This window comes from Carettochelys insculpta, chromosome 21 (assembly GCF_033958435.1).
Source record: "Carettochelys insculpta isolate YL-2023 chromosome 21, ASM3395843v1, whole genome shotgun sequence".
In the NCBI taxonomy this organism is placed as follows: Eukaryota; Metazoa; Chordata; order Testudines; family Carettochelyidae; genus Carettochelys; species Carettochelys insculpta.
The window spans coordinates 4,377,342-4,404,583 of NC_134157.1; the positions used below are offsets into that span (position 1 = coordinate 4,377,342).

General features: G+C 40.1%; 1 protein-coding gene across 4 annotated transcripts in view; it reads left to right on the plus strand.

Moving 5' to 3' along the window:
* Nucleotides 1–27,242, plus strand: part of CDK5RAP2 (CDK5 regulatory subunit associated protein 2) — a 145,420-nt gene that overhangs the window by 12,603 nt on the left and 105,575 nt on the right. For all 4 annotated transcript variants that reach the window (XM_075015126.1, XM_075015127.1, XM_075015128.1 and 1 more), the window contains exons 4-14: nt 750–860; nt 3,344–3,420; nt 6,430–6,553; nt 9,607–9,761; nt 11,220–11,382; nt 12,567–12,620; nt 12,997–13,116; nt 13,719–13,811; nt 16,560–16,778; nt 23,218–23,388; nt 25,463–25,636. In XM_075015126.1, the coding sequence (XP_074871227.1) occupies nt 750–860; nt 3,344–3,420; nt 6,430–6,553; nt 9,607–9,761; nt 11,220–11,382; nt 12,567–12,620; nt 12,997–13,116; nt 13,719–13,811; nt 16,560–16,778; nt 23,218–23,388; nt 25,463–25,636 (1,461 nt within the window). The remainder of the gene's footprint in view (nt 1–749; nt 861–3,343; nt 3,421–6,429; nt 6,554–9,606; nt 9,762–11,219; nt 11,383–12,566; nt 12,621–12,996; nt 13,117–13,718; nt 13,812–16,559; nt 16,779–23,217; nt 23,389–25,462; nt 25,637–27,242) is intronic.

A 27,242-nucleotide genomic window follows, 5' to 3' on the forward strand; every position in this document is an offset into this window, starting at 1 on the left:
CAGTGTGATTTTTTTTTTTTTTTTTTTCCTCCAGAGGTAGTGGTGATCAGGAGGAATTCCAGGTGATGGGGAAAGAGAGAGACTACCACCTTTTCTTTTTTTTTTTTCCTTCTTTCTCTTTGGATGGATATAATGAGTGAAGAGCTGATTTGAAAGCTGTTCAGATATTTAGAAGCTCAGAAGTAGTCTAATGTAGGATAGTTTAGGGGCACAATGCGTGTGAGATGGTCAGTTTTGGTGTATTTGAAGAATAGTCGTCAAGATGACTTCATCAGCTTCTGTTGATAACTTTTTAAGTCAGGACTTTTTATTCATGTCTCACATCTTTGTCGTCCGTTAATGTATGAGCTTCAAGGGTGTTTATTGTGATGGTATATGCCGGTACTGCGTATGTTGATATGAACCCTCCTTGCCAGGGTTCCAGTGGCTGTAGCTGCTGGTGGGGCTCAGTGCCCCAGCCGGTTCCCAGCTGTGGGGCTGCTGTAGCCCTTGCTGGCCCCACAGCAGCATGGGGGCCAGAGCCTCTCTCAGCAGCCTCGGCCATGGAAACCCTAGCTGAGGGGCTGGGGTCCCTGGCAGTCCTGAAGTGGGGAGCTGGCTCAGTTACCAGCTCCTTCTCTTCTACCAAAAAAAAAACACTCTGGTGTTCTTTATTTCTCTTTATTTGCATTTTACAATATGAGGAATAAAAGCAAATACAATATCAATTTTACTTGTGAAATGTGGCATAGTTTTCTCTTCTTTAACAGCAAATAACCGATCTGAAAAAAGAAAACTTCAATCTAAAGCTTCGTATATATTTTCTGGAGGAGCGAATGCAGCAGAAATTTGATGGTCCCGCTGAAGACATCTACAAAATTGTAGGTATTTAAAATTGTTACAAGTAATTGTGTATCTTTCCAAACAGTTTCAGCCATCTTAAAATTCCCAAACTGCTTGATATTCATCCTTTGTTAGAAATTTTCAGTATTGCCAGTTCTTTTCTCTTGTCTAATTATATGCAATAATAAAGGGATTAAAATGACCTTTATACAATATGAAAGATTAACTTCAATTTTTCAGTACTAGCTAAAGAACAATTAAATTACTAGAACAATAAATCAGAGCTTCTTTGTAGGAAATCTTAATTTAAATTACTTGCTCCTGTGGTTACTGGAGTCTTCTCATTCTGTTATGTCACTGATGGTTAGTGCTTACGGTGTAATCTCCCAGACAAGTCCTAGCATGCTGAAGAGGAAAGCTCAGTTCAGGTGCCTACCTTACCTGAATGTTATGTTAGATCTTCTGAATGGTGGTTATTTTTCCTGCTACACTACTTAGAGATCTGAAATTGACAAGAAAGCCCCTTCTCTGCTGGAGAGCTCATCAGCTTTGGATTCTGCTCTGAGCTGGAGTGGTGAGGAATGGGTGAAAAGCTTCATGTTGCTTCTCCCTGTTCCCTGTGGAGAATGGGAATGTGAGGGGCAGGAGCCTTCTGGAAGTCTGTGGCATAGTCAGGCTCCTGATAGCCTGCTGCCAGCATTGCTGAGGGACTGGACTTTCAGGTCCATACGCTGGCCCTCTTACGTTGGTGGAAGTGCTCATGGTGAGGACATGCATCACCAACCTAAGACTGGTAGCCTGGACATGTTCCAACTAACTGTTGTGGCTGTAAGTTAACGTAATATAGGTGGACTTAGGTTTGTAGCGTAGGCATACCCTAAATATCCTGTGTGAGCAAAACCCCTTGTGTGGCTGTGACCAACTCAAGGTAACAGGTTTACTCTGTTTCAAAAATGTGGCAAATTTTCTTTGAAATATAGAAAAGGGCCACCAGTCTTTAATGTTGTTGTGGGACATATCATAGAATCATAGAAGAGTAGGACTGGAAGGGACCTCGAGAGGCCATCGAGTCCAGCCCCCTGCCCTCATGGCAGGACCAAGCATTTTCTAGACCATCCCTGAAAGCCATCTATCTAACCTCTTCTTAAATAGCTCCAGTGATGGAGATTCTACCACCTCCCTTGGCAATTCGTTCCAGTGTTTGATCACGCTGACGGTTAGGAACTTTTTCCTAATGTCCAACCTGAACCTCCCCTGCTGCAATTTCAGTCCGTTGCCTCTTGTTCTATCCTCAGAGGCAAGGAGGAACAAGTTCCCTCCCTCTGCCTTATGACACCCTTTTAGATACCTGAAAACTGCTATCATATCCCCCCTCAATCTTCTCTTTTCCAAACTAAACAAGCCCAATTCTTTCAGCCTTTCTTCATAGGTCATGTTCTCTAGACCTTTGATCATTCTCGTTGCTCTCCTCTGGACCCTCTCCAATTTCTCCACATCCTTCCTGAACTGCGGTGCCCAGAACTGGACACAATACTCCAGCTGAGGCCTAATCAGCGCAGAGTAGAGCGGGAGAATGACTTCTCGTGTCTTGTTCACGACACACCTGTTAATGCATCCTAGAATCATGTTTGCCTTTTTTGCAACAGCATCACACTGTTGACTCATTTAGCTTGTGGTCCACTATAACCCCCAGATCCCTTTCTGCTGTACTCATTCCTAGGTAGTCCTTTCCCATTCTGTATGTGTGACACTGATTTTCTTCCTAAGTGGAGCACTTTGCATTTGTCCTTATTAAACTTCATCCTGTTTACCTCAGCCCATTTCTCCAGTTTATCCAGATCCTTTTGAATTACGACCCTATCCTCCAAAGAAGTTGCAACCCCTCCCAGCTTGGTATCATGTGCAAACTTAATAAGTGTACTTTCTATGTCAATATCTAAATTGTTAATGAAGATATTGAACAGAACCGGTCCTAAAACAGACCCCTGCGGAACCCCACTAGTTATACTTTTCCAGCCGGATTGAAAACCATTAATAACTACTCTCTGGGTATGGTTATCCAGCCAGTTGTTCACCCACCTTATAGTAGCCCCATCGAAGTTGTATTTGCATAATTTATTGATAAGTATATTATGTGAGACTGTGTCAAATGCTTTACTGAAGTCTAGGTATACCACATCCACCGCTTCTCCCTTATGCACAAGACTCGTTATTCTATCAAAGAAAGCTATTAGATTGGTTTGACATGATCTGTTTTTAACAAAGCCATGCTGTGATGTTTTAATGTTATGTTTTTTAAGAAGGTTTGGAGGCTTCTGAGGTTGTTTTCAAGTCTTGTAAGATAAAGAAACTTTTTAAGGCTAAGAATCGGAAGTGAGTTCACATTTCCATCATACTCTGGACTTCAATTGTTTTTGAATTTGTTACTGGCTATTATAGGAGAGTGTAATCTATGTGCAGGGTAAACTGTATGAGTTGAATTGGCTCATGTGGTATCTCATCATATAACTTTGTCTTGTAGAATATAGAGCTAAAGGTTGAGGTAGAAAGTTTGAAACGTGACCTGCAGGAGAGGGAAAGACTGCTCATCAAAGCCTCGTAAGTACCATTGCCTCTCTAAGTGTCTGCAACCTTTCTAGTACTCAGAACATAAGAGCAGAAGAACAGTCATACTGGGTCAGACCAAATGTCCACCTAGTGCAGTATTGTGTCTCCTGACAATGGCCAGTGCCAGGTACCCCAGAAAGGATGAACAGAACAAGTAATCAAGTGATCCATTGCTCTTTCTCAGCTTCTGGCAGAGAAAGGCTAGGGACACCATTGAAGGACTGCAAAGAACTTGCCATCTGTATAATGAGTCTTGTTGGTGCCTTTTGTGCCTGAGGTCCCTAAGGATTTTGGAAGCTTGTGTTTAGAAATTGGTTTATTTGTCTCTGGTGTGAAATATAATAACTGTTCAAAATCATGAAAGACCACTACAGAGTTAGAATAGTAACAGAGAGCCGTGTTAGTCTGTATTCTAACAAAACAGCAGTCATGTAGCACTTTAAAGATGAACAAAATAATGTATTAGGTGATGAGCTTTCTGATGAGTGGGTCTGTCCCGTGAAAGCTCATCACCTAATAAATTATTTTGTTCATCTTTAAAGCGCTACATGACTATAGTTAGAATAGGCAGCAAAGTATACTATAGCAAATTAAGTTCCAGGAGTATGTTTGGATAGCTAGAATGTAATTGACAAAACTTGGGACTGAGTTCATGTTCCTGAACTAAAGGTGAAGATGTCCTACTTGCCATCAGGGCATCTCTTTTGATATCTTATCCAAAAAAGGCACCTGAAGTGTCACTGTCAATAGTAGTGACGCATAGTTCAATTCTTGTCCAAGTGAAGCATGCTACCACTTTATCTTCAAAAAATCTAAAAAAACCTGTACTTTTAAAAAAAAAAAAAAAAAAAAAAAAAAAAAAATCTGGGTGGTTACTAAATGTGGTTAGAATAAGCTCTTCCAATTGGTATTATTCAATGAATATTTAACTGAATTCTGTCTATCAGTCTGAGATTCTTGATTGGGAATGTTACTGTATAAGCTGGAAGAGAGGTGTATTTTAAAAAAAGAAAAACTGGATTGCTTGGGTGGCTGGTAATTGGATATAAAACTCTTCCTCTAGGTGCCTGGTTGAAAACCAATCTAGGTTGGTAGTGACTGAAAGCTGTAACCATCTAACAGATGCTAAGTGGCATGCATTAAACAAATTTAGGCCCCTGTGTAGTTCACCTCACGAAGTATCAAATTGTCACTAATGAGTCCTCTTGCTGGCAGCCTGAGAGAAGCCAAGTTTTGAATGGGCCCCTGAAGACTGAATTGCTCAATTACTTTTAAATGCAGTTCCTCCAGATCATTGTCCAGACATATTGCCAGTCAGTGTAGGGAAACATGCACTACCGAATCTCATGATAGGAAGCAGAATTCAGGAAAAACAATAGGTAAAGCACAGTAAAGGTAGGATTCCTACTTCTTTGCAAATAATATCCTGATTCTTTGTAAAAAGCATTGGCAACTGGGGAAAAGAGAATTGGGTAGAGCTTTAGAGAGAGAGATCCTTCAACTGGTTCGTTTTCTGTTGTAAGACTGCTTTCTGTTGAAATTTAACATTGCCAGAGGCTGAAGAGAATTTGTTGATGCTTTAAAAACATCAAGATTGTATCCCTTTTGAATAGAGGATCATATTCTCAAAGAAATGATAAAAGGCTCTTACCAACTGTGATAAAACTTGTATGGAAAACCTCATTGTTTTACAAGCAGAGACATTCATTCATAGTAATAATGTCTATATTTATATTACAATCTATAAAGCTACATGCAGAACTTGCAGGTATAATGGAATCCCTTTGCCTATATAATCTGTGTGTTTTGTGCCTCATGTGTCATACCGTGAATCCATAATCTGATAATGCTAGAATAGGAAAGGTGCCCAATTACCTTATTTCTCATAGCAAAAGCATTGATTATGAGTCTGAAAAGAGTAACTAGGGGTAGTCCTTACTGGAAATGCCAAGGTCAGGGTAGATGTCAAAAAGGAGATCAGATACTCCCAACACTGCTGGGTCACACTGTGGTTAATCTTCCCAACCAGTCACAAGCTGCTTCTCATCCCCACGCTGGTTATCCAAAAAAAAAAAACAATCACACAGCGCCCTTAATTGCCTTCTAGTCTCTGGCTCCCAGTCAATGTGTAGGTCTGGTAGGTTGAGAAGTTATTTTAAAACTCCGTGCTTACATGTGCAAACTATTCTTTTGACCCCGAAGAGTCAGACATATTATCAAATCACTGTAGGTTTGGATCTTAACCAAAATACCATGCTGCCAGTCAATTGTTTAGTGTCTAAAAGTTCATAATAAAGAACAAGAAGAGAGATAGTCAGTCAGTCACATATTTAAATACAATAACTTTCAAGTCCATCAGGTTTCTAGCAGTACGGGTGAGAGCACTAGCTTGAAAGTCCTTCTGGACTACATCAAGCTCTTGAATGAGTGGTTCAGTCCTTTTTTCAGAGCTTTATTTGTAGGAAAGTTACTCCAGGTGTTGGCAGTAGGACTGACCACAAGATGGAGAAGATGCAGCTGCCTTTGCATTCCTTTTGCCCCATGGCTTGTACTTCCTTGGCCATAAACACAAGCTGTCCAGCACATGGCTTTGGAAACCTTAGAGTTCTGTCCATAGGCATGCCTCTCTTTGCTTCACAGAGATACAAAGCTTATCTGCAGCCTTCTTTCAGTGGGTCAGTCAAGTAGCTGATAGGCCTCAATGGGCCATCAAGCAGGCTAGGCAGCACATCACCCGGAAGCATAGCATAAATTGTAATACAGACTGACAGACGTACATGTCCGTAATCCAAAGTACAAAGGTGACACAGACATATAATTGAAATTATCATCTTTTGGCAGATAACGCTTTTTCAGATGTCTTCTATGGCATACCTGGCTTAACTCATTGAAGTTTTACAATATTAATATTCATCATATTCTCACATGTCCCCCAGACTCCATGCAGCGCCACAATCAGGACTCTTTAAATGCTGAGATTTCTACATGTTGTTCTTGCAGGAAAGCGGTTGAGAGCCTTGCTCAAGGCGGTGATGCTGAAATGCAGCGGGTGAAAGAAGAGGCTCATAAGAAAGTACAACAAGTGGAAGAAATTCTCACCAGCAGAATAAACCTTTTGGAAGAGGCAAGTCTCCACTACTGAAGAGTAATTGAATAAGTTATTGACTCTGCTGTGCAGAGCTCCCTAGTGCCTTCATGCTCTAGCTGAGCTATTTAGCATTGTGACCTGCTTAAATGCTGCATTCAGAGCTGCAGTTTTAGCTTCACTGTACAAAGAGCCAGAATAAAAATAACATAAATGGCATAAATAGGGAAGCTTTGAAATACTGAGTCTCAGAATGTGGAAGATGGGCAGAGTTCCGTGAAGTGCTTTCCCAAAAGCCACTAGAGAAGTTTGCTTAGAACTATTTTCCCCCAATTTTGTTTGGCCACAGAACCCTTTTAAACTCAAAAGAATTTTGTGGGCTCCCATTTCCAGGCTCTTACCACTCTCGGCTCCCAAGCCCATCTCCCATCTCGAGTCTTTACCTGCCTCAGCCCCCAAATCTGTCCCCTCATCCTGCAAAACCTCCCCCACATTCGCAGGCTTAACCCTTCTCAGCCCCAAGGTCCCTGGGGCTAAACCATCCGTGGGACTGGGTGCCCAAGTGTGCCCAGCAGAAGGAAGGCTGGTGTGGATGTGTCCTGCTGGTGGGGGTGAGCTGAGCCATGTCCACCAGAGGGGTGTGGCCACTCGGGTAGCAGGGCAAGTGAGAGGTTCTCCACAGCTACCTGCCGTGTCACCGCTGAAATAGTGGAATTAAATTCAGTAGGTTTAACGGCTGGATCCATCGTGCCACCCTGCTGGCCATTAAACCAATTAAATTTAGTCCTGCTGTTTCAGTGGTGGCAGGGCAGGGAGCTGCAGAGGAGTCAGCTATTGTAATGGAATTTTCTCTTGGAACCCTTATTTTTCTCTTCATGGAACCCCCTTTGGGAAATACTGGTTTAGAACAAGGCATGTTGTCTTTTGACTGGGGCTGGGGAGCCCATCTCTTACAAGGTTGGATTTTGCAGAAGTAGGTGGTAAAAGATTATTGATACTTTGAGGTAAGGAGGGATCGGGCTTTGAAAGGTCTTGTCTCAAGGTCTCTGCTTTGTTAGGGAAATTAGACTATGGAGTTACAGACATATATCTGTATGAGTTGGATGGTGGTGACTTTTAAAGTCTGTGTTCAGTTCATGTGTCTGAATTGTGAGAGGTCATCTGCAATGCCTCTTCTTGGGAAGATGGATTGAGAGATACTTGCTTGTATTCTGCTCACCCCTCTTCCGCTCCATTATCTGTTTTGGTGCTGGTGGGAATTGGATAATGACATCTGTCAGTTGTTGACTGTAACAGGAGCCTGGTAGCACATTAATTTGTGTATCTCTGAGAAGGTATCTTAGCTAAACTTTTTTGAGCTGTTCTCTCAGTGATGGGTTACCTCTGCCAAATACTGGAGTGATAGGGTTCTGAAGGATTAACAAGGGGTTGCCCCAGGTGTTCCCAAGTAATCTAAGATAAAATCTGCTGTTCTGGGATACGTGCTCACATTTGAGTGACCAGATGGTGAGAGCACTCAGTGTGGGGCTCACCCACCAGTATGAACAAAAATGTTTTATTTTCATTAAGAAGACAAGCAAAATCACTCAGCAAACAAATTTATATTAAATGCCCTTTGCTAGAGGTGCATGTGCCAAGTTCCAAAATTATATATTTGTCATATATTAATAACCTGTCACAACCTGGAACTGGTGCACTTTGTTCAGGGAGTGTGAGATTTTTGTGGACAAGGTAGGCTTTCTCTCTAGGAAAAGATTTCCCAAAAAAGTGGACGTGCTGCAGTCTGATATATTCCAAAGGTGTACTCTCCCACTCAGGGGAAAGAGCCACTTTGGCCACGGTTACACTAGTGAGTTTTGTTGACAAAACACACCGGAAGTTTACACACAAAGTACCTTTTGTCAGCAGCCTGTTGACAAAACCCAGCACTTTTGCTGACAGGGTTCTGCCTCTCTGCTACGAGATATAACATCTTTGTTGACAGATTTGCGTGCCCCTTCCGAAAGGGAGGGGCTGTGTAGATGCAGCTTATATGTTTATGTAATACCATATTTACCATGGCTTCAAAGAACATAGCAAGATATGTTCTGTGTCCTGAAGAGGTTAGGTGCATTTAAAAGTAAATGCACACAAGACACAAAACCCCTTTTTAAGAGAGGAAGGCTCTGGGAATTACTAATGAAAAAGGATTTGCTAAAGTGGATTTTTTTGTTTTTTTTAATAGCAGCAAAGTGATTTGAAAGTGAGGTTACTCACAGATAATAAGGATACTAGCCCCCCAGAGGCAAGAATGAGAGAAGTAAGGAAGATTGAGAAGTGCATAGGGAGATGGACAATGTTGGGGAAAATGGCTACAAACTATGTTAGGAACTAAGCCAACCATTTTTTTTATTTTCAGCATAGTCACTAAGATAAGTTGCTTTTTGTACTTTCGGGGTGGGTGGATGGGGAGGTAAGGTAGGTTTTCACTTCACGGTAGCCAATGCTGACAGAAAATTGCTGGAAAAAATTGGTGAGAATTTACAAATCTTGCCTATGTTTTTAGTTTGTGTTGGGGAGAAAAATGTTCCTGTGGACAAGGCGCAGATAGCGGTTCTGATGTGGACAGTGTATGTTGGAAAGGGTGGTACTTGCTTCTATCCTAGCTAAGAATATAGTTTCTTCTGTAAAAGATCAAAAGGCCCTTTAATAGCTCCTTGATTTTTTGATTGTAAATATTTGTTTTTCAAGTTCGAGTTTTAGGATAAGCTTGAATTGTCTGGTGAAAAAAGGCAAAGTACTTCATTTGGGAGAGCTCTGTTCTGTTTTTAGGTCCACTAGATACTTGCTGCAAGTTACTTCACCTTTTTATACCTACTTTTCTTTTTCTGTAAAATGCAGCTTGAATGCTCATTACTCATTGGTGCATATTGAGGGTTAATTCATTAATGTTTATAGAGCACTTGCAGATTTTGGTGGAGTGTGCTTAGAGGTGCAAATATGTTAAAACTTACGTAACTGACCAACTACTGGGAAATGTAGCATGGAAGAACTCAATAAACATCTTGTGTTTTAGTGGCCCAATGCATCATGCTTATTTATTTTGAGTACAGAATCTTAAAGCTGCCCAAGAAGAAGCGGAAAAAGCCTTTGCAATGACAGAAAGGGAGAAAGTTCTGAGAATGGCTGTCGAACAAAAACTTGCTGCAGTTACAAATTCACATCCAAAGGCACTGGACGGTATTACAGAACTGACAGAAAAGGACAGGTCAGATTTCTATTAGTAATCTTCCTAACTAATGGAAAATGTTAATTGTTAAAAGGTGATAACTCAGTCCAAATGAAGTAGCTTTTAAGGGCTTGATACTACCCACATATACACCTGAGCTCCATGAGTATTGGTACATGTCTTGCAAAATCAGTTTTTGAACAAACACAGCAACTAATTTTACAAGCTACGTGTTTGATAGGAAAACTGAGCCTTAAATGTGGTTCTGAAAAGGGAAAGGAGTGGGTAAGGGCATGCGACCTAGAAACACATGCACTGCTTTAAAGCATGTTTGTGGCCACGTTGCTTTTTATCTGTCTGAGGGTTCCACTGGGCTGCTGGCTGAGAGCTGCCATTCAGTTAGTGCCTCCCAGCCAGAGTCTGAACTTGATACTCCACACCCTCCCACGCCCCAGCCTTCTGTCCCAGGTCACAACCCCCTCATGCATCTAAACCCCCTCCTGAACCGAAATTCCCTCTCAGAACCCCCACTTCTCACTCCCCTGCATCCCAGTCTTCTATCCAGACGCCACACCCCATATTAATATAGAAAAATATGACCTCTGACCACTTACCTAATTCTTGGGTTGGGGCTCCCCATTGAAAATTATTGTCCACCTCTTCTCTAGGAGTTTCATGCTTGAATTACAACCACAGCTCTATTACGTTTCGAAGGTTATACCACCAACCAAAAACTTTGCTACACAGCAGTAGAACTTCTCTTAAACTCTGCAGACAAACATATTAGAAAATGAATCTGCTGAACCTACGTGCACACCCAGTCCCTCCACTATGTGATTAAAATAAGTAGATTTTCAGGAGAAAGTCTGGACTTGTAGTGGTCCATGGTCATTGGTTTGGGAGCTGCTGTTACATGAGGCAGAATATCCCAACTGATTTTTTTTTTTTTTTTTTTTTTTTTTAAATCAGTTGAAGCAGTTTAGGTGCAATACAAGCACTTGAGTAAGAAAGGAATTGTAAATGACGTTTGTCACCCCATTCTGTGCAAAGACATTAAAACTCTGTGTGCTCTAGCTTACATGTTTCCTTCCAGCTTTACTTTTAGCATACACACGTTCTGCTACTCATTACTTTGTGTATGTAATGTAGAGAGTAGTATGTATTGATGGCTCTTACATATTGGAAAGTGTTTAGATGTAGCACTTTTCATGTGGAAAATGTTAGGATGAAAGAATTGAGCTTTACACTTTCTTATCAGTACTGGAAGAGAATATTGTTCCTAATTTTTTTTTAAAAGGACAATTTGATTCTATTAGTTGCTTGCTTTAAATTTTCTGGTAATTGTGGAGGGATGTAGAGGGTTGATATTTTGTGAGTGCTTCCAAAATGTTACCAATGCTCTTTGTCTTATGGGAGACTGCCCATAAAATCTAGTACGGTCTCATGGGATCTGGTTTTAGATGATGCAAAATTAATGTTCACCTCTTGTAATTTTAGACTTATAGAGCAACTCACTCTGTCTTTGAAAAGTAAAGAAGCTATAATTCAGCACCTTGAAGAGGAGAAGTCTCAAAGTCAATCTTGTGATGAAAACTTACCAGCAGCAAAAATCAGAGAACTTACTGTTGCTTTGAATCATGAAAAAGATAGTGAGATAGAGGTGAGGAAACTGAAAACTTGAATGTAACAAATCTCATATGGTTTAGGATTTTAAAGATCTTAAGGATAACTGTAAATAAATGAAGTAAGCTAACTTTTTAGTGGCCTCGTCTGCCCCTCAGCTTCTCCATCACAAATACCTTTCATTGATTACCATGTAGTTTTGGCAGCAGATACTGAACACTACACTTCATGCTTCTTGTTGTTTTAGATGTCGCATCAAAGAGGGTTTTTTCATTTTTCTTGGTAATTTTACTTTTTTTTAAAACAATTCTGTAATACATATGTCATTGTTTCATAATAGAAATCCAAAAATAATGTGCTAGATACTTCGAGTGGAAGCTAAGAGGCATGTCGTCATAATTAAGGATTTTGTCTAATAGAGAACTCTCTCATGTAACACAGAATATCATATGAAAGTTAAAATGAGCTCTTTGCTGCTGTGGACTGAATGAGAGGGATTGATAGTAGAAGTAGGCATAACCAGCTCTCATGAAAATATAGAAGGTCAACCTCAAGTTCTATGTACCAGTCACCTGTCTATTTTCCTCCACTTGTGGAGGAAGATTGGAAAGCAGAAGTTAGTAGAATCCAGATGGTATATAATGGAAGCTGTCAAGCTTCTGAGAATTTTTATCTTTGGTAGGTTTTGGGCTATTCCACTCAAGATAGTGTCTTTTGTTTTAAACTAATTGGAATGTTACTTTCTTCTCCTTTCTGCTCTAAATCAAAAAATGGACAGGAGAGCTCTTTTCAGACTGTCTGAGTAGTGGACTTAAAGGCTCAGAAGCTCTTTATAGAAACTAATTGAAGGACTGAAACCATCAGAACAGCTACCATGACTTGATCAGGAATATAATTTTTGAGGTTTATCAGAGTTAATATAAGTCTTTTTGAAATCTTTTTGGCAGGTGGGCCAAAATCAGTTCTTTTATTAGCAGGTGACCTTGGCTATGTATCTACCTTAGTCTTTTTGTCGGATTCTACAGTATATTCTGGTCAGCACTGGAGTACTAGAACTATAAATTTTGTTAACTAATTTGGTTTGGAGGCATACTTCTCTTAGCAAGCTCCAAAAGAGAGTCAGTATTTATATGCATACTGTCTGATTTTTAGTGATTAATGATGGTACCCACCAGCTTAGAGTATTTTTACGTCAGGGTTACAACTCTTCTGTTCTTATAGGCTGTTAAAATGGAATTGAGAAATGAGAGAAATGGCTTTGAAAAAAGAATCCAGGTATGTTTAAAACTTTTTTTCTCTTTGAGCTTTTATAACAAATACGTTTTCTGCTATGCATCTCATGTGTGAAGCGTTCATAATTCAAATGGAGAACCTTTGGCAAATTTCTTTTGTTTATTAATTGACAAAGCAAAAGCTCATCTTATTTCTAAACAGCTAAGTAGATAAAATCCCTATGTTTGATACTCATGCCCATCCTAGGAGATCAGCTTCCTGTCAGAGATCTATAAGGAGACACCTTAGAGTTGGGTCAGTATTTTTTTTAATGAGATGTAGAACCACTTCAGCTAGTACATTTAATACATACTGCACATTTAGGGTGTACTTCCATAGGAACTTTTTAACTTAGTGTAACCTAATGTAATCTATTTAGTCTCTTCAAGAAGAACTACGAGAGAGGGAGAATGAGCTGAGTGTTGAACAGAAAAATGGCTTGAAAAGGGATAAAACAATTCAAGGTCTAACACTTGCATTAAAAGCAAAGGAAAAAGAGGTACGTTGATTGCATGTTTCTGTTTGGAAATAACAGGTAATTTAGGATCTTGGTCATCTGAAGCCCCTGTCTTTCAGTTGATTGCAGTAGGCCTTGGAGCAAGCTGGTAATGCTAATCCCAATGGTTCTGTGGAAGACTGTCATAGTTGCTAGTTGCAATTGGAATGTGATGGCTAGAGTTTTGTGTATTGGTGGAAAAAGATACATAACTGAGCTAATACATTTGCTATTGAAGGATGGGAAAAGGGAGCTTCAGACTGAATCCTATATGAAGCAATTTTAGAGCTGGCAGAAAGGCAGAAGCTATAATATGTTGTGTGTGTGGTGAGAATGGGTTTACTATTAACAAAAGCCAGGTCTAGGTGGAGCCACTTTCAAATGAAGGTCAGATGTTTGTGGAACAGAGGGGACCTACAGTACAAGTTACTGAATTTGTATGTATAGTTATTGTACTGTGGAGTCCAGCCGTTTATAACATAATTTTTTAACCTTGAGTGAATGAATAATTTGATAATTTATTATTCAACTGTACCCATTGAGATCTTTGCTTTGACACTTCTGCTTTTAATACTTGTATCCATGAGTATTTCTTTTGTCTAAAGAATGAAGAACTTAATTCTGAAATTGAAGACCTAAATATTTCATTGACTAAGGCAAGAGAAGCCACCCACAAAGCTCAGATCCAGAAATTCAAGGTAAGCAGCAAACAGTTTCAGTTGCTTTTAAATATTTTCATGTAGAACATGCACTGGCTGAAGAAACTTAAGTTGAAAATTTGAATTTTCTTATTGTTTAGGCAATTTGCTTAAGTAATTCCATTTAAATTATGGAACGCTGAATGTACAGATGTCTCACTATCATCTTGTTCCTCAGTTCTTTTCTTAATAGCAACTGTGAGAATGAATAATTACATTAAAAAGAGTAACCTTTTAAAACGTAAAACAAGAATGCATTTTCATACATGTCCAATATTATGGAGGCATCGGTAGTACGTCCATATTTAATGTGGCATAGAGCTTTCTTACTTAGTGTACAAAGAGGAAAATCATTTAGCTTTGGTAGACTCCAATGCTTGGTTTGAATATGTTGATAATCTCACAAGTGTTGAATGAAAATTTACAGCACATCTTGACTAATCTGAACCATGCCAGGGAACATAAACATTTGAGTGGCTTCTTTCTTTCCTCTCAAATCTTAACTGATGGTGCTAGGTAAATTCTCACCCATCACAAAAGTCTGTCTACAGGGTTATGCAGAGCTCTTCTGTTGTTCCTTCTGTTCATCTGTGTCAGACGACTTTGGAAGCTAGTGAAATGTTCTGGATTGCATTGTCATAAGTACAGTGATGGCACACAGCTGTCTTTTCTTTAGTAGCAGACTAGGAGTGGGTGTGAGAGACATGGTAATTTTTTGTTTTTATTTTGTTTTTTATAACAGGTGTGAAATGTTTGTTTTTAGAACAGTGGAATGTTTATAATAAAACAATAGAAGTTAAGAACTTCATGTGTGCAGAGGAGAAAAGACCCATCTGGTCGTTTGTGCAATATCCTCATGTTATGGAACAGGAAGCCTTTGGTAAAATGAGTATTGGACTTTGAGATAGTTCACAAAACCAAAAATCACATCTTTTTAGTTTGTGCGTTTGTCTTAAATCCCAAACTAATAAAATTCAGATTCACTGAGTGAGTGAGTGAGTGAAACAATACTGAATAGAAACAGGAAATTATGTCCCGTCTTCACTTCCTGTTCTCAGTGCAAAGAGTCCCAGGAGTGCTATGTGTGCACCCAAGGCTAATGAGGTAAGACTGCAAAGGTTCCAACATGTGAACAGGAGCTTTCAGCTCAAAGATTAGTATTGCTTACATATTGATCTCAGAAATTGGGAGCGGGGGAGAAGGAGGAAATGTTTTACATAAAACCAACACGTTAAAACTGGCGCAAATAAAAGCGGGGGGTAACAGTTTGTTTTAAATAACTTTTGGCCTCTGAATGACCATGTGGCTTACATGTTGGAATCCTTGCAGTCGTACACCAGTAAAGTTCACTTTAGTGACATACAGTGAGTCCACCCTTTCTCTTACAACTTTGATCCTGAAAAATGTGTACTCTACTGTCTGCAGAACCCATGTGGCATGGTAGGTGACAGGAGATCCTTCCCTCTTTTTTTTCCTGCCAGTTAGTTTCAACACTGAGTTAAAGGGACCCTGGTTTGTGTCAGTGAGAAAATCAAGCTGCATAGCCCATTCTTTCACTAGCATTTCCTTAATTTCATTATCAACAAGGAGGCCAACTACAATGGTTTACATGATCTGAAGTGAACAGTGACTGCCTTCTGGTTCATAGGCACAACATGGACTTGATCGCTGCTGGCAACTTGGATTAAAACTATTGACCTGGGTGTGAAAAATGTTATACTGTTATCAATTCCTAAAGCCCCAGACTATTCTCATTTTTACTTTAGATGTCTTTACAGTTCAATTTGTATTGTCTAAACCTTAGTTACTGAACTACTTGTTATCCAAACATGGATCTCATTGAAGGCCTTTATTAAAATTACTTTATTTTGAACAATTTAGATAAGCTGCATCTACACGTGCACGCTACTTCGAAGTAGCGGCACCAACTTCGAAATAGCGCCCGTCGCGTCTACACGCGTCGGGTGCTATTTCGAAGTTAACTTCGACGTTAGGCGGCGAGACGTCGAAGTCGCTAACCTCATGAGGAGATAGGAATAGCGCCCTACTTCGACGTTCAACGTCGAAGTAGGGACCGTGTAGACGATCCGTGTCCCGCAACGTCGAAATTGCTGGGTCCTCCATGGCGGCCATCAGCTGGGGGGTTGAGAGATGCTCTCTCTCCAGCCCCTGCGGGGCTCTGTGGTCACCGTGGGCAGCAGCCCTTAGCCCAGGGCTTCTGGCTGCTTCTGCGGCAGCTGGGGATCTATGCTGCAGGCACAGGGTCTGCAACCAGTTGTCAGCTCTGTGTATCTTGTGTTGTTTAGTGCAACTGTGTCTGGGAGGGGCCCTTTAAGGGAGCGGCTTGCTGTTGAGTCCGCCCTGTGACCCTGTCTGCAGCTGTGCCTGGCATCCCTATTTCGATGTGTGCTACTTTGACGTGTAGACATTCCCTCGCTGCGCCTATTTCGATGTTGGGCTGAGCAACGTCGAAGTTGAACATCGACGTTGCTGGCCCTGGAGGACGTGTAGACGTTATTCATCGAAATAGACTATTTCGATGTCGCCACATCGAAATAAGCTATTTCGATGTTGGCTGCACGTGTAGACGTAGCCATAATGTCCCTGTGCTGTTCAGATAACTGATATTGCCCTGAATGTTGCAAGTTGAATGAAATTATCGAAGCAGGAGAGGGGAAGAAAAATAGGCAGGACTTCCAAGCTTTAAAATGTACATGTACAGCGTATGACTCCAACTTTCTCTTCTAGGGTGCTGAGGATTACCAAGCTCTCTTGATGGAAAAAGAGACCCTTCTAGCAGAGCTGCGTTCAGAAAACCTTACTAAAGATACAGAGAACCGTAAGCTACAAAAGCGGATTAAAAGAACTGATCAAGAGCTAAATGATTTGAATCTAGAGAGAGAGAAAATGGAGCGGGAACTGGATGAAGCACAGCTACAGAAGAGTAGAGGCGACAAAACCATTAATGTTATTATCACATTTTTCTCCACTATTGAACGTTCTAAAGTAGTGTATGAAGTATAATCTAGCATGCCCTTCCTTTCTAATGTATTCACTTTTGCTCTCAAAATTTTATATCAGTCCTTTTGAAAGTTAAATGCAAGTAGCCAAACTCAGTCTCCAGAAGGATATGGCTGAGAAGATGAAGACAAATGTTGGGATCTGTCTTGTAGTTGTTCTAACTGGGGTGTATTCAGATTTTATTTTTAATTGAAATGTGTCTCACTGAGTGCTATGTAAAATCAGTAAATTGACAAAAAATGTTTAGAAAGTCTCAGTCTTCCTGTAAGTAGAATCTCTAACTTATCTAATAGTGTACATTGATAGTAATCTTATTGTATCTGTCAGGCTGTATATTTTGTACCTATCTTACATTGCACTACTTCAATTTTCTTTTCAGCACTGATGTACGTTAGCATTTAAGGACTCCAACCCTGAGCTGCATTCTTACTTGCTATTACTATCGCATCTTGTTCTCTGCAAATTCTGTACATTTTAATTTCTGTTTCTCGTCACAAAAATCTCATGAGCAACATATTGGCTGCTCATAATCCAAAATAACCCTTAAGTGCTGTCTGTCTGTTAATTTTTCTTTAGCTCCCTTTTTTGGGACCTTTCACCTTGCTTTCTTGTCTGGACTAGTGCACTCTGTTTCAGCAAACAAATCTCGGGCAACAAAGTGAAAGAGCACGTTTTCATCTCTTTCCTTACATTGTGTAAAAGTTGTCTCTTGCAAAGTGCCTAGCTCAAAGCACAACTTAGTATGCTAACTTGCCTCCTTCTGTGGATTTTATTTTAATCCTCCCATATGGTGCTTCAGTGAAGGCTGGTTCTCCTGTTCTGACAGCAGCATAAACAAAAGGGGTGAGCTTTCTCAACTGGTGATGGTCAACTCATAAACATCCCTATGGATGAATTTAAACCAAGGATTGATCGTCAGCCATGGTGAAATATGCAAAGGATAGCATTAGATTGCATAGGCTGAGCTATGTTTATTATTAAAGGACGCATAGGGACAGGCTAGTGCTAAGCAGGTGACAGCCAAGTTATGCTCTATGTTAGAACAGCTTCTACCACAAGTAAATGCTCTTGTCCATGAGCCTTGTATGCTAATTATTAAAGGCCTCTCAGTGTACCAATTATATATGAAATTTGCAGTAGACCTCTTGCAATATTGTCTAAATCCAGTAGAGGGATCTCTTTCCCTGTAAACATATATATATTTTTGTCTACACAATCAGTTTATTTTTAGTTATAGCTTTAGTTTGATCTCAAGTGTGGTTCATTTGCCATCACAGAATCTTTGTCCCTTGAAATTTCTCCTGTGTATTGAGGCTAGAAAAAAAGGAGAATGGATGGTTCCTGTCATTACAACGGCCATAAAAAGCACATTTTATTGATTTAAAGTATTTTATGTTCAACTGTCTCTTCTACCTAGAGCCTCCATCTTCTCTTAAGAGCTCTAGAATATAAATGTGTAAAGGAAAGACAGGTTTGAGGTTACAGCCCTCTATTGGAGAAGTTTTTCACATAGGTGATTTAAGTTCTGTGGGGGGAAAAAGTGTCCCTGCCCAATGATGAGCAGCCTTAAACATTACATCCCTTGAGCTACTCCTACTCTTATGTACTTGTACTACCTTTGCTTCCATTTTTCACACGCAAGTACATTTGTGAGTTGTGGCCCCCTGAGTAGTAGCTATGCGAGAGTGAAATGTGTGCGGTAATGTCTTGTTCTTCGAGAAAGAAAATCACTTTAGTGATATGATGCCAACATTTTATGTGAGCAACCATAAAAAAGCTATTCTATTAATATTTTTGCATGGACTAGCGTACAGTTAAATAGACCTAGAACTAACAAAAGGAACACGAACTGTAGAGGAATCCCAATCCAAATGCATAGTTAGATGCCATTTACTCTTTTGCGGGTTTATTTTTTTTCAGACGTTTTTCATGACCTTTCATCCAGAATAATCACAATGATCTATTTCTGTGAATAACCTTATCTGTTCTGTGCCAACACAATTTTTAACTGGGCCCAGTACATAATAGTCAAAAAATATTAGACAGAGAGGTGTGTACGTTGTTAAAGAGCAGATAAGTTTAATATGTGCAAGACTGTTGCAATCTGTTCACCCAAATCATCATGAATCATTAAGCTTTTCCTTGTAATGTATATGAATAGGGACTCTAATCAAAATGGCTACTCTGTCTTGCTTTCACATCCTCTGCCTTCACTGGAGCTTTAGTTACTTTCAATTAATTCAAAACGGTAATATCATCAACAAAAGAACACATGACCCCAGCCCAGTCTGTTAGTTGGCACTTAATTATGTTATTTTTTGTGAAGAATAGGGAACTTCCTTGAGACAGTATTTCAACATTATTCAGCTCTGCATAGTTTGGTTGCCAAAACAACAAACTATTGAACTACAGCTTGTTGTAACAGTGTTTCTTACAACATGACCCAGAATAAAGATCAACAGATTTTAAGTTTTATGTGCATCTACTATTGGTGTGTATACACACAACATGGTCTCAATAGTAGGTAAAATTCAGGAGTTTGTTTCAGTTCTGGTGGTGAACTAGCTTAAGTAGCTATTGTACCTTTGTCTAACTACAGACAATTAACGTGTATTTCTCTGTTATAGTCACATTTGATCAATTGATAGGGAAGTGCACAATAACTCTTTAGACGGACTTTACACGTACTCTTCTTTCTCAAAATTGAACTGAAAGAGGGATTTGGAAGCATGTATTCACCAATGTATTTTCTCTCTGACAAAGATGGGGAAACACTCACTCCTGTGTTCAGCCAACATAATAGCTTTTCAAATTCATTTTTTCTAAGTTCGGCTATCATTAATCATAGGAAAAATTCCTTCAGACTAATGGAGCCAGAAAGCACTTTAAAGGACTGTAGGTATTGTATTCTCCTTGTAACACAGTGTGTAGAAACCAATAGACTTTCTCTTATTGTAGCCACTGTAAGTGATCAGTGAGTTCAAGCAATCTGCTATAGTAATGGATAGTTTGTGGTATAGATTCCTAGCCCATGCAAAGAACATTTTCAGTTCTGGCCATGGCTTATAAAGTCTAGGAGGGATTTGGAAATCTCATGAGCTTTACTATCTCTGTAACTGGAGATGGACAAAGATCCTTTACCTTTTCTATTTAGGAACCACTGCACGTTATCCATTCAAAATTTTTATCCCTTTAAATATATTTGTTACTCAAGAGAGGATGCAGTTTCTGTGCCTTTCTTGACAGCTATAGCTTTTTCCATCATATAAGGAGGAAAAAGCAACCTCTTTTCTATCTGTGCCTACTAATGGTGTCTCTCCTTGAAGTTACCTCTGACTTCTCTTTATCAAAGCTAGTAAGTTTGGAGCTCTATTGGACTTTGAGGAGAGGGTCAAATTACAAGTGTGTAACAAGTTTTAGCTGCTTAAAAATAAGTGAAAATAATTTATTTAGTCTTCAAATCTAGTGGGAAAAATGCAAATATAAACATCAGATCTGTAGAATGAATCATTAGAATCATAGCTCTTCATTCAGGCTGCAAATGCCAGTTTACATGCTGCATCACCCCAATGAGGAAATCCATATCTTGGAGTCAAAAGCAACTACGTCCATGAGATTTCATACTTATTTAAAAAGTTCATTCATTAATGGTCAAACAGAAGTGAGAGTGGGGACTAGTATACATATGCGAATGATGCTGCTAGCGCCTTCAGCAAATACAAAGTTTGGGCCTGTTCCTGCAATCCTTACTTAGGTAGTCCCTACTCTGAGCAAGTAATCCTACTTATCTGAGCTGGACTCCCTGCATTAGTTTGCATGCATGTGGCCGGGGCTTGCTTAGTTTTTGCAATTTACCATCATATGATCTTCTATTAAGAGACAAAGTAGCTATTAGTGATTTTTTTAAGTAAAGCAAAAGGCAGTGTAAATAATTGGTATTTAATGCAGAAAACAGAAGTACAACACCAAAGCAATTAAAATTAAAGGTCTCAAGTGAACCTACATGAAGCAAGGTAATTAAGTCAAGAAAATCACACAAAACTATTAATAAGCAGATGACCCTTAAAATATAACCATTATTTCTGTAGACTTAGAATAGGAAATAATTGTGATGTTATTTAACCTTTACCCGTGCTGGTGATGTTACTTAACTTTCACCCTTCTTTAAAGTGACTGCTATCTGTGCAACACTATTTAGCACATATGATATTTAGCACATACACTTCTTTAGTAATAACAGTGTTCCTTAAATCTCATATGACTTTAAAAGCAGTTAAAGTGATGCAATCTAGTGTATATTTTAAACTAGGTCAAATCCATTTTTTGACAACTGCTGTTTAGTTGGCGGGTGTCTTCTTCCATTCTATTATATATTTCTTGCACTGAGCATTTTAGCTCTCTGCTGTAAAATAAGACTTGTCAAGACCCATATGGGGCAAAGCTGCACCTCCTTTCATTCTTAGTCTTGAACCTTCTAGCAAAATCACCACTAACAGATAGAAGCAACTAATGACTGATTATGGAGAGGAAGAGAGAGAGAGTATGTGAAGCCAAATTACCGTTGTGTTTTGTTCCCTTGTCTTAGACGCTGCTTTTTACGTCCATCCTGTGCTGAGAATCTGTTTAGTAGTAAGATACACTGTGCGTGATGGAGCTTGATTCTGCAATCACTCCAATATATAGGTCCCTTATCATCATGATTGATTCCTTTAGCAGTCAGATGTTAGGAAGAGGACTTAATGCATTGCTTGAAACTCACTTTGCCCAAAGACTTCTGCTGGGGCTGCACCTTCTTGATTCCACATATAGTCTCTCCTCTAGATGAAAGATGAAGGACAAACAAGGGAATGATTGATGCGGAAGTAGGAAGGCAAATGGGCAGACTATATGTAAGTTTGTGATTCTGCCTCATTGACAAAATAAAGAAGTAGTATTATAATTTGTATTACAGTAGTAACTACAGGCAGCAGCAAGTTCTTGGTCTTGTTATACTTGACACTGTGTGGGTGTAGTAAGAGACAATCCCCACCCTGAAGTTGTTGTAGTTTAACTAGACAAGACATGAGTTTTACTGATGGGGAGCTCAGCCACAGAGTTTTGGAGCAAGGGGGATAGCTCAGTGGTTTGAGCCTTGGCCTGCTGAACATGAGGTTGTGAGTTCAATCCTTGGAGTCTATTTAGGAGACTGGGGCAAATAGACATCAGCTTAGCCCTGATAGGAGACAGGACTAGATGACCTCCTTTGGTCCCTTCCAGTTCTAGGAGACATGCATTTCCAATTATATCCATTGAGCTTCACAAAGGAAGTGTTTTTGGAGCCCAAGGCTGTGTTTTAATCAGAAGACTAACTTTTCTCTTCGTTGAAAGACTCAGAGCACGCTGCCATGTTATTCTGTAGCTTCACAAGTAACAAGCAGTCCTGTGGAACCCAAAGATATGACTACACAGCAGTGTTATTCTGAAATAAGCTATTCCAGAAGAATTATTCCAGAATAACTTATTCGTGAATGATGCTGCACACAAATTGCATTTCAAAATAGCACTTAGCCCATTTTGAAATACAGCATCTATGCACAGTAGAACCTATTTCAAAACAGAGCCATTGGAAGCACTAGGGCATATTTCAAAATAGACTCTATTCCCGGTCTGCCCAACACCTTCTTCAAAATAGCTATTTTGAAACAGGCACTATTCCTCAGGTAATGAGGCTTACCCATTTCAAAATAAGCCAACTGCTATTTGGAAATCCTTTTGAAAAAGTGGTTGCTTTGTATAGATGCTAGCAAAGTTGTTTTGAAATAACTTTGCTGTGTAGACATACCCTGAGGGACTCAAAAATTTATTAGGTCATGAGCTTTCATGGGAAAAACCCCCTTCAGGGAAGGAAAATGTTCTAACACTTCTGCTGTTTGGTTAATGCAAAAGCAGCTAGTAAAACAGACTTAGTGCAATGATTTTCATGGTGTGAATGGAAGGGAGAGAAGATGGCAAACTGCATTACCACTAAGCCATTTTCTTCTGTTTCTGGCAAAGGCATAAAATTGCTTTGATTTAAGAAATGGGTGTTATGTTGACTGACAGTGACAGAGAGTGTGTGTGTGATTTTCCACCGCCTTTGAGTCCAGTCATTTTGTAGAAATGGTATTAAGACAATAATATCGTAGATAAAAATAAGACAGTATTGACAACTCACTCTTACATTTTTATTGCTTTAACTTTATTCTTAAGATTTTCTAAAAGGAAGACAGTGACTTAGATACATTCTATGGAACATTCAGTGATAGTTGTAATTTAAAGGAATGGAAAGTTAAACTAATAACATGGGTTGTCACTCAAGTTTTTTGTAAAGCTGATTTGCTAAATATTCAGTTTCATCTTTCTGTAGGATCTTCGAAATCAGCTGGAGAAATTACATGGTGAAATGATTGAGAGAGAAAAAGCAGTGGAACATCATTATAGTATTCTTTTGAGTGAAAGCAATCAGAAGTTGCAGAGTCAAGAACTCGTTATCAAGCAACTAACAGACAGTGTCAGTCAAAAGGATCTGTTGCTTCAGGTAGGTAGACTTAAGTTTTCATTTTTTTCAGCTTATCACTTGACTTTTTGTATGAGGGATGATTACACAGTCTCATTTTTGTTTGGCATTACTGCTGATTTGTACGACAATCCTCTGCGTTTTGTAATTTTGTGTTTGCAGAATGGATACCTAACTGTGTGCCTTTCAACACAGTTTTTATTAGGGTTTATGAAATTTAGGATGAGGGAGAGAGGAATTGTTGCCAGTGTTCCTGTGGCCATTCTGCTATTGTAATGAGATACTTAAAAAGTTTCCAAAGCGTCCAGGCTGTGCAGAGAAATGAAGGGGTGAAAGGAATTTCAAAAGCTCACCAAGTCCAGCTTCTCATAGTAAGGTAGAATGAAATATACCCCCACCATCCTTGACAGGTGCTTAATGTTCCCTGTAAGCTGAGTGTTTGGGAGGCTGCCCAGGAGAGATTCAGGTGCTGCCCAACTCATTATCAGTGCCCAGAGTGTGTTTCCGTTGGCGGTGCACATCTGCATGGGCCTTGGTGCATATAGCAACTTTTTTTCCGCCCATGGATGAAAAAAATTAGCGGGAACCCTGCAAGTGTCTCGAACGTCTTCTAAAAACCCTTCAGTGAGGGGGACTCTGCATCCTTCCTTGGTAACCCGCTTCTATTTGCACTTCAGACAGTGGAAGTTAAGGAATGGGTGGTGACACTGAACTGCTCTGTCAGCTTTTTAAGGAAGTCCCTTCAAAATGGGCTAAGTTGCATTGATGGGCAGCTCTGTGGATGCCTAGTGGTCCTGCTTAAACCTGTTCTGAGGTAAAAGATGCTCTCTAGCAATACAGTATACCCTGACTTGGGTGAGAATTATGTTGCTGGGGAACCAGGTGTAATTTGACTTTTGCACAACTCAAGGTGGGAGTGGGACCGCCAGCTCCACCCTGGGTAGCTGCTGAGGCCGGGGAAATCCCTGGTAGCAGCGGGGCTGGGAGCTGACCAGGGCTCAGCACTCTACACCCCCGGCTCAGCTCCAGCCCATCCCACCTGGCCAGCCCCCTCTCCAGGAGGTGCAGGAGGAGGAGGCAGCCTTGGTATCCCCCCATCTCCCCTGGCTCACATGCATGCACGGCTGCCCCTTCTACTCCCCTGCTGGGAGCAACCCCTGCGCTCTCACCGTGTGCAGCGCTGAGGGTGCTCCCTTCCTGCTGGCTGACGCAGGCTCTGAGCAATTAAAGCTCCATGGGGCAGCTGGGAGGTAGCAGGGAGGCGCCATGGCTGCTCAGCCCTGAGAACACGGTGGCTAGAGCAGGGGGTGTCCCTGCCCCTTCCCTAACCTGGCCCCCTCCCGCCCACCCACAGGGGGAGCTGTCAGCTGGAGCAGGAGGCAGCCCCGCCCCCGCCATCTGTTCTCTGCCTGCCTGTTGTCAGAGGCCTCCAGCATTTGGCCGCACGCCCTGCCTGCTGCACCTATCCTTCCCTGCCCCAGTGCTGCAGCCCCACTGGCCACGGAGTGAGAGCTGCTTCCTGAGAAGCCCCTGAGCTGGCTGGCAGCGTGTTGCTGGTGGGTGGGTCCTGCGGGGGTAAGCGGTGAGGCAGGGTGCAGGGAAGTAGGGTCCCCCCTCAACTGGACTCAACTTGCGTTAATATAAAAAAATGCATGTCGAGTCTGCTCAAGTCAGGGATCTAACATATCTGAATGCCTTTAACTACTACTGCGGTCATTAGGTGTTGAGGGTGTTTGAATCTTGCGGAAGAACAAGACAAACATGACTACCTCTCTGATACTTGAATCTTGCAGGTTTAGCCCAAACTGAGTACCATACTTTAGTGAATCAGTGCTCTGGTATTTTCTGTACTCTCTGATTTAACTATTTAAATAGAAGAGAATTTTAAACATTTTGGACGTTACTGGACTATCAAAGAGGGTCAATCTGCTATCTTTTTCTCCTAGTGTGGTCTTACATTGAACTTTTTTCCATCAGGCAACAAAGAACATACCTGAAATAAGTTGCTTTTCAAGTTTGCACTAATTGTACTTTTTACAGCAGTAATTCTAAGATTTGCAGGATTTTCATTACATGTATTACTTTGTTTTGCTAGAAACTCGACGCAACAATTAAAGAAAAGGATGTAGAACTTCAGGAACTTTTTAAAAAGTGTAACAACCTTTTAAAAGCTAAAGAAGATCTTGAGTTGAAGAATGAAGGCTTAATACAGGAAAAAAGTGCTTCCGAGTCTCAGCAGTCAATCATCAAGATAGTAAAAGAGTTGGAGGTAAAATTTCACTCAACCTTGGCCTCTGCATGTAAATGCAAACAATGGGCCTGATCTGCTTCTTGTTGATATCTGAGGGGATTTTCCCCTGGGATCAGGTAAATTGTAGTTAACCTATATAACCTAGGGCAGTACTTCTTAATCTTTTCAGGTTGACAGCTGCTTATTTTGGAGTGTGAAAAACAAAAGGTCTCTTTTGCAGGATATGCAAGAGTAAAAAGGGTATTTCTGAAAACAGTGTCTTTACTTTGTTTTTCAAAAAGATGTTTGCAGTGTAAACGGCTAATGTTTGCAGTGTGTTTGTCGCCATATTGAAAACACATTTTTTGAAAGACAAGGTTGATAAAGAGAATACATGTCCTTGAAGGATAAGGGAGTCAGGGAGGAGAGGGTGAGATTTTTCTTTGTATTGAACCGTAATACAATTTTCAATACCTTGTGTGACCTTTTGCAGGTTGTGATCCAGAAATAGAGAAACACTGACATACGGTAATAGAATCAGCCCATTATAATTTAGGGTAATGGAATTAGCCAGTGTAAACTGGGATCAACCCATTAAAATTTAACTCTGATCAGGATTATTATAACTTGTACAATGGATGGAACTTCTTTGTGAGAAGAGGAAAGAAACCAAACTGGATTAATCATTTGATCCTGTATTATCTCTAGCAGTTGACTTCAGAGTCTTAAAATTGTGTCAATAGGGTAGCTGAGTTAGTCTGTATCTTCAAAAACAACAAGAAGTCCTGTGGCACCTTATAGACTAACAGATATTTTGGAGCGTAAACTTTGCCCATGAAAGCTCATGCTCCAAAATATCTGTTAGTTTATAAGGTGCCACAGGACTTCTTCTTGCTTTTAAAATTGTATGTTACTATAATTGTTTGTTGCACCATAAGCATACTCTGACTTGAATAATAGTAAGTGAATTATGTGAATATACAAGTCTGTGCCGCAAGCAGTTTAAAATCTGAAGGCACAAGCAGACAAAATTCTGTATAATGCTGAAGAGATAGTTGCATGGTCATTACAGCTGGAATAGTTCACTGAACATTTGTTTATGGACATGTTACTAAAGGGGGGGAAGAGAGTACATTGGTGTATTTCAAACAGGGAAGAGGAAAGAAAATTGAATGAGCAAGGGAGATAAAAGGAGCAGTCAAGTAAGAATTTTGTGTACAGTTGGGGGCAGAATGTGTAGGTGGAAATGAAAATAGATTTTAACGAAAGCATACCGTACTAAATTAAAAGAGAAGGGTAAACCAGTACAGCGATTTCAGAAGTGGGGACACATGGTGAGAACTAGAGGATGGGTAGATACCATGTCTGTCTTTTTAATTTGAGAGTATAAATAAAGAAGAGATAGCGTGGCCCATACATGTCATCAGAAACCCGAGGTAATAGATCAAAATCACAGTGTGTATGTTTTGGGTTACTATATATAGTACTCTGGTACCAGCAATACAATCACATACAGCTGTGAAGTCTTTAATCCTATTGTGATACATTACCTACTGTCTCTGTCAGTGTATGTTTTTTTGTTCTTTTTCTGCTTTTATCGTTTGCAGGTAGAGAACAAATAGGCTTTATTTGAAGGCACATATTA